Source organism: Morone saxatilis, unplaced genomic scaffold, assembly GCF_004916995.1.
Source record: "Morone saxatilis isolate NCDOM2014 unplaced genomic scaffold, NCSU_SB_2.0 Contig14, whole genome shotgun sequence".
Taxonomy (NCBI): domain Eukaryota; kingdom Metazoa; phylum Chordata; class Actinopteri; family Moronidae; genus Morone; species Morone saxatilis.
This window is the reverse complement of record NW_023339696.1, coordinates 21562185-21569576: the sequence shown is the minus strand read 5'-3', so window position 1 is coordinate 21569576 and position 7392 is coordinate 21562185. Positions and strand designations below refer to the sequence as shown.

The 7392-nt window shown below is 45.0% G+C and overlaps 1 protein-coding gene across 1 annotated transcript in view; it reads right to left on the bottom strand.

The window, feature by feature from the left end:
* Positions 1-1965: 1965 nt before the first annotated feature.
* The window catches only part of mvp (major vault protein), a gene marked incomplete at its 3' end in the record, with an annotated part of 13277 nt that continues 7850 nt past the window's right edge, over positions 1966-7392 (bottom strand). Inside the window, 9 exon segments of the mRNA XM_035655734.1 lie at positions 1966-2900; positions 3156-3344; positions 3435-3561; positions 3645-3761; positions 4300-4511; positions 4644-4788; positions 5108-5305; positions 5377-5612; positions 5723-5944. Of these exon segments, the coding sequence (XP_035511627.1) occupies positions 2775-2900; positions 3156-3344; positions 3435-3561; positions 3645-3761; positions 4300-4511; positions 4644-4788; positions 5108-5305; positions 5377-5612; positions 5723-5944 (1572 nt within the window).

Here is a 7392-nt window from a genome sequence, read left to right as displayed (position 1 = left end):
TGTCCTGAGATATATTTTGTGATTTGGTGCTATACAAATAAAATTCGATTGAATGAGTTTTAGTCCAACAATATGACATTAACTGTCTTTCAAGTTGTTTAGACAATATTAATAATACCTAACGTAATGAGGACAGGACCAATACAAGACAGAGGCTAATGCTGTAGATACAGGGCATAGGTCAGTGCTGTCATTTGATTAATATAATACTAACAATAATGATTAATATTAACTTTCTTTTGTAGGTTTTGTCCAATAATTTGACAATAATTGTGTGATAGCTGCAAGCATCATTTTTTTAAGTTTACTATTCTGTATGTTTTTTGGACCGTTATCTCTTTTGGAACAGTATTGGAAGTATTCAGTTACGACTGATTATAGGAGGCATCTTCAGGTGTAAATCATGAACATCTTGCTGGGACTCTTTCAGAAGTTGTGTCTACGAGCAGCAGTAACAGGAAATTTTAATACTAAGGTTTCCTACTGTCAACCAATTCTAGCTGACTTCGTCTCTACTACTCTGCGCTGCTTGCTGCAGGATTGTAAATCAGAGCGCACTCTGCTGGATAAACCTTGCAGTAAAAACACTATATTATCACAAGCTTTTCTTTCTTCATTATATACCAGGGAAAAAAACTGCATTTATATCGAATAACACATACACAGATACCGATACCAGACCAATATGAGTGCAATAAGAAGGGATGGGAAAATATAGTCAGTAAGCTAATCTAAGGCTACGTTCACACTGTGCTGGGAGGGAGGGAGCAGAATTTGTCCTCTCAGCCACCTGGTACAGAAACCAGCGTTTGTAGCAGATTCCATATTTTCTAAAGTGTATCTATGTCCATATAAACACTTACTGAATGAAAAGTGTATTAAGTATAAAAGCTCCTGTGAGGGTTTGATGAAGTACCACAGAGACAAAGAGGTGGACAGCAGCAGCACTTTAATGGCTTCTTTATGTAGAAACAGCACTTAGGAAGACAGCGAAGGGCAGTCAGACTGTCCTGGTTTTATTCTATTGCCACTGCACACAAACGTTTAATATGTAAACATCAGTATTAACTGTTCACTTCTATTTCTAGAGGATATAGTGCAAAGCAGGAACAGAAATCTCTGGCTGTCAGTTTACAAACGAAGTCGTAGGCACAATTCTTTCAATCAGGACGTTACATGCTGGTTACCTGTCCAAAAGTAAACCTCTGAGGAGCTGAAAGTGCAGGTTAAAGATCTCATAAACACCATCTCACTGACCTCTAATACCTTCAACCACTGGAGGTGAGTAAAACACAGATTTAGAGCTTATGAAACATTATGATTATGGCTTTTTAATGTGTCCGTCGTCACAGTGTCGTTTGGTGGAAGGAGGTATTTATGTTCTCTTACAGATGAAGTTGGGTGATTCACAGTTGGAGAAAAAAGATCATCAGCAGCTGTGTTGGAAAATATCAGAAGAAGCCTGTGAACCTAAAAACTCCAACTCCCAAGATGCATTTAACTAACAAACATCACGTCACAGAGCTTCAGATTCTGTTGTTCTCAGCTGACGACGTTCACGCTGTGTAGGAAGCTGATGAAACGGTCTGATTCTGGATCAGTTGGAGATGAAATTAGTAACCATGGCGACGGGAGTTATGGCTTCTTCTCCATAGCAACCGCAGCTCAAACTTATGGATACTGTTGTAGTAGTTATGGGGTTTGTTTCCAAGTTGAAATGACTCAAATATAAACCAAAAGCATCATTAAAGTTACTAAGCCCCGCCTCTTTTCGCTCTGTGCTCCAATAATATTTGAGCAAGCCTCGGTCAACTTCCTCCTTTCCTGTACTTAGATATGCTATATGTTAAGCTAATCTATGTTAAACAGACAACCACATTTTGAAGATGGTTAAAAGATAAAAAGCATATATGCATTTTATCTTTTCTTAAGTACAGGGAAGGAGGAAGTTGAGGCTTGCTCAAATGTTATTGGAGCACAGAACAAAAAGGGGCAGGGCTTAGGAACTATTTTCTTATCCTCCACAGAAAGAATAAAATAACGATATTTTAAGTTTGAATTATTTTAACTTTGTTTCTGTCAGTTTTGTGGGCGGCTCTAAATACTACAATACCCATGAGCCTCAGTTGCTGTTGCCATGGAGAAGGACACAATCAGAAGTGTGACTCAGTGATTTTGTTGCAGTTGTGAACAAACCTCGTCGCCATGGTTACTGATTTCATCCAAAGCTGACCCACAATCGGTCGTAAAATCCTCTTTCAATTGGATGTTTGTTAGTGAAATGCATCCTGGGAGTCGTAGTTCGGTTTCTTTCCTTCAGTTCTTATGTTCAGAGGCTTTTGACTCTTTATCACAGAATCTGATATTTTCTCACACAGTTGTTAATCTTTAGTTTTGAGGATTCAACAGGAGAGTTTCAAAGTAGATTTTTAGTTTTTGAATTGATGTCGTGTAAATTCTGTGGTCATAAAACCTGGTTCCAGTCTGGTTCCTGGTTCCAGTTTTTACTTCAAAGTTACAAAAACATTAATTTTAAAGATGCACTGCCTGCTTTTGTTACAGAGCTATATAGTGGTGTTTTAAACCATTTACAGAAGTCTGGGAGGAAATGTTGGAGGCGCTTTAACAAACCCATTAAGTGCATCTTTAAATCTTACAAAAGGCACATTATCTTGCTTTAATATCGGCCGACAGAAACACTAAAGTGACTGTTTGTCAGTAAAATGAGCTTCTGTTGAAGTTTACTTTTGGACACTTCCTCCTCCTCTTCCTCCTCACTGGCCCTGACCCTGGCCCGGCAGCGCCCCCAGCAGGCCGTTGGCTGTGGTGAAGAGGTTGATGGGTGACGTTCCGTCTGTGATGAGGGTGGACTTCAGCCCCAGAGCCTGGAGCATTTTCACCTGGAGGACAGACAGACAGTTAAAGTCTGAAAACGTGACAAAACTCCTTCAAAAGGCTAAATATGAGATTTAAAACTGTTTTATTCTGTTTCTGTCCACTCTGAATGAAGTTACAACGTTAGGATGATCTGAAGTTAAATGTTTTTGTCTCTGGAGTCTGGTGGAGAGTGATAGTGATATTACAGCTCTACTGTAACATCCAGTTCGTATATATAAAGTTTAAATGAAGTCATTTCAGTGTTGTCGGTACAGTACCTGCAGCTCGGGTCCGGCTCTGGCGATCTCCTTCAGCGTGTCGCTGCCCAGACTCTGCACCAGCTGACTGAAGCGCTCGCTCTCGATATGAGCCAGATGTTTCTGCTTCTCCACCTCCAGATTGTCCATCTGCTTCTTATAGCTCAGCTCCTGCTCGCGAGCCTTCGCCAGGCGCTGGAGCTCCGCCTCCTGCACACACGCACAAAGTCGTGGTTTAACAAAGTGACCTGAACGTGTCTTTTTGTTTCGCTTTGCGTGTTATGTGTATGTGTGACGTACCGCCTCGATCCTCTGAGCTTCAGCCTTCAGTTTGGCCTCGTTGACCGCCGCCTCTCCCTGAATACGAGCCGCCTCCGCCCGAGACTGAGCCTCAGCCTTGGCGGCTCCTGTGCTCTCCACCGCAGCGCTGAAACACACAGAGGCTGTTAGCGGGAGGACTGAGGACCTTCTTCCACTGTAATAAAACGTGAGGCTGTCTGGCGCTTTTACCTGAGCGCCTCCAGCTCCAGCAGCTCCTTCCTGGCTCTCTCAGCCTGGGCCTGGTCGGTGATCCTCTGCCTCTCCAGCTTTCCCCGAGCCTCCTGCTCCAGACGCTCCGCCTCGTGGCTGCACACAGAAAACCTCATTCAGTCACTGTCTTTCTACAATAAATAATTCCACAAGTAAAAAGAACAATTGAAGGATTTTTTGGGGGGGAAATTCGTTTCCAAAAAAGTCCACAACTGATCTGCATCTCGTTAGCTCGAGTCACCGATAAAAATGGTTGTTTCGAGTTGTTGCTCAGGAGCTAAAAGCTAACGCTATGGTTACAGTACTAATAACTGAGTTAGCTTCTAAATTATGTTCTGATTCTTCTTAGTTTAGGATTAATCTCTTTGTCCACTTAGCTTAGCCTACGCTTTTAGATTTCTTTTGCTTTTTTAGTTTTGTAGTTTCTGCTAACTTTACGAGTATAGTAGTAACAGTAGTATTTTATAGTCCTTTGTTTTGTGGGGCAGAATATATGGAAGCAATATTACAGTCAGTGCTTTACAGGAGGAAACGACCTGTGCGTCATGAATAAAAAGTCGTTTGTTGAATATTTCATTGATCATATTTTTGATGATCTCCTGCAGGAAGTTCTGGTGTGTGTATTTTATCGCACCGTGCAGTGGCCTCCTGGGAGTTGGTGGTAATCTCGATGGCGAGCTGGACGCTCTTCTGCAGGGCGTCTCGTGTGCGCTGGTCGACGGGCTCCACAGACTGGATGTCCACACTGCTGATCACCAGGTTGTTCTGGCTGAAGCGAAGGCTGGGACGAACCGCCAGCTTCTCATCGAAGCCGAACACCGCCGAGCAGATGATCCGGTTCGAGTTCTACAAACGAAACACATTTTAGACTAAGAGATTAATTATTGTAATATTTAATGTATTAGATTAATTAAATACTTCCTCCACCAGTAGTAACACAAACGCTTCTTTTACAATATAAAACTGAAATATTCGAACCTTGTGGAAATCGTCAAACTGCACGGAGGCGACGGCTCCTCTGACCCGCGAGGCGATGGCTTTACAGGCGTCTCCGACAAAGTCCGGGACTGAGAACAGAGCTGCTGCCTCGGCGCGGTCGGCTGGAGACTTCATATCAAAGTGCCTGAAGAGAAATAAACAGGAGAGGAAGAGGGATCAACTGTAATGTGTTATACTGACCGGTGCTTCCAGTCCACCTCAGCTTACCTTAGTGTTAGCCTGCAGTTCCCTTTAACCTTCAACAACTAGTTTAACATTAGTTTCAGTGCCAAACTCGTACAAAAAAATGAAATAAATCAGACTTAGAGGACTGAACTCTGTATGTTTAGAGGTCTCTCCACACCTGAACCTGCAGTATCTTTAATCTGTTTTATGAATAACATAACTGAGCTCTTTAACCAGCCTTTATTGATCAGACCCTGACCACAGCCGTTCTCAGTTACCAGTTGTAGGAGAGCTGCAGCTGCAGGCGGGCGTGGTCCGCCGTCTCGATGGTGATGATGTCGGTGAAGAAGTCCGGTCCCAGCAGGAGGCAGACGGCCTTGATCACGTTGGCCCTCTTCGGTTTGTCTCCGGACAGCGACAGCACGGTGAACTGCTCGTCGGGTCCCAGCATCACCATCTCTGGTCCGAACACCACCCTGAACACAGAACCACAACGTCAGACAGTTCCTTCCCCCTCCGCAGACCAGATCAGGACAGGAAGACCCACCTGGCCTTCTTCTCCCTGTAGTCGTAGACCTGGACGGCAGCGTTGTGGGGCACCCTGTAGGAGACCACCTTGGTCTTGTCCCTCGGCCCGACCCCCTCGGTTGCGGTGCGGTCCGAGCGGTCGGCCAGCGGGTCCAGACGAGAAGCCAGCAGAGCCTCGACGTTACGTGGAAGCTCCTTCTGCCACAGCTCCTCGTCCTGAGTCAGCATGTAGGTGTGACCGATCACCGCTCGCACCTGAGAGGCAGAGAGACGCAGCGAGGTTGATCGTATGCTGGAGGCCACACCCACTTTCACCAATCAACACAGCTCTTCAGATGTTAGTTTAATATCTCTAAGCCTCGTACCTTTCCAGTTTTGATGTCTCTGACGTAGATTCCCTCGTTCTCGTCCAGCGGGATCGCCTGTCGTCTCAGCATCACCTCTACGGTGGCGGGGGGGACGTATTCGATGGGACCGCGCAGCATCCAGCGATCTCCGGGGCGACGGAGGACGCCGCTCCTACGCGAGCGCTTCGCCCTCTCCTGCATCAGCTCCTCCTCTTCCGCCTCTTCCTCTTCCTCCTCACGCTGACAGAGAGAACGGGGGAGAGAGAGGTGGAGGAGGGAGAGAAGGGTTAACGTGGCGATGCATTGGAGCGGTGGAGGAAGAGGGGGAGAGGGAGGAGGAGGAGGAGAGGGGACTGGAGAGGAGCACTGAGAGTAAAATGAATGTTTAAAACAGAAAAGTGAAAGAAATTTCAAGAAGAGGAGGAAAACGTAAAAGGATGGAGCGAGTGATAAAAGGAGGAAGAGAAGAAGAAGAGAGTCGGGGTATAATGGGTTAGCAAGGTTAGGAAGGGAAGATGGAGCAGTGGAGGACAGAATCATCTCCTGAGGTAAACCTGCAGTCCCTCTACCGGCCAGCAGGGGGCAGCTCCACTCTGACAGTATTGAGTCTTATGGAGATTTATTATCTCAGTAAACAGTTTGCTGATGAGTTTATCTACCCGGCTGTGAAGCTCCTGAAACAAAGGTTTTGTTTTCATTCAGTGTTTTTCTAAAAGTTTGAAAGCTGCGTTTCCTTTAACACGTTTAATATCGCCGCCCGCAGACTCTCCTCCTGTCAGTCTGAAAACCAAACACTTCCTGGTTTTGCTGCTTCATAATAAAAGCGTTTAAGTAGCAAAATATTCAGAGACTTTTATTGTGAAGAATTTATCATCGTAGCAGCGATCTCTTTTCATTCACTCCTGAGCTCTCTCGACCATTGCGGCGCTCTGCCTGTAAGGTTGAACCAAGCTAACACAGGTGTATTTAAAACCGCCACTAGTGTGTGTGTGAGCACGAGAACAGGAAGCTTATAAATAAAAAAACAGCTCCACATTGCTACTAGTGGTCAGAATCTCTGCAGGGAGCCTTTAATGTTGCAGGAAGGTGAAACGATCAGAAGTATCAATATTTAAAGCTGATCACCTTCAGGAGCTTTAATATGTGTAAGGACCCCATAAACCCGCCCACTCTGTATGACAGGTTATCAGTGAGGCGAGGTGTGGTCCGACCTGCAGAAGACTTTAAACCTTCAACCTCAGAGACACACCTCTGTTTCCACAGCGAGCTGAAAAGATCTGCGGTAAGAATTCGTCCCGACACACCTCAGTACAAAGAAGAAGTTTGCTTTAATGATCTGTTTCTCTGACCGACCGGTTGCGCAAGCTCAAACACACAACGTCTGTTATTCCAGCTCCTCCCTTCATTCCTCTGAGCTCCTACTCCCACACTGAGAAACATTTCAGGTTAAACACCGACTGCAGAAAATATGTCCTATCAGGGCTTTGTATTCTAGTTATATTTATATAGATATATAATACACAGCGATCAGCCCTAACACAGTGAGCTCTGCCAGCAACACTGATTATCTGATTATCAGGGCTCCCCGTCAGTGGGGGGATATATCAGGCAGACAGTAAACATTTGGTCCCGGTCTGCAGAGGTCAGTACCCATCAAAAGTAGTCCAAGGAAGGAACAGAACCGGAGA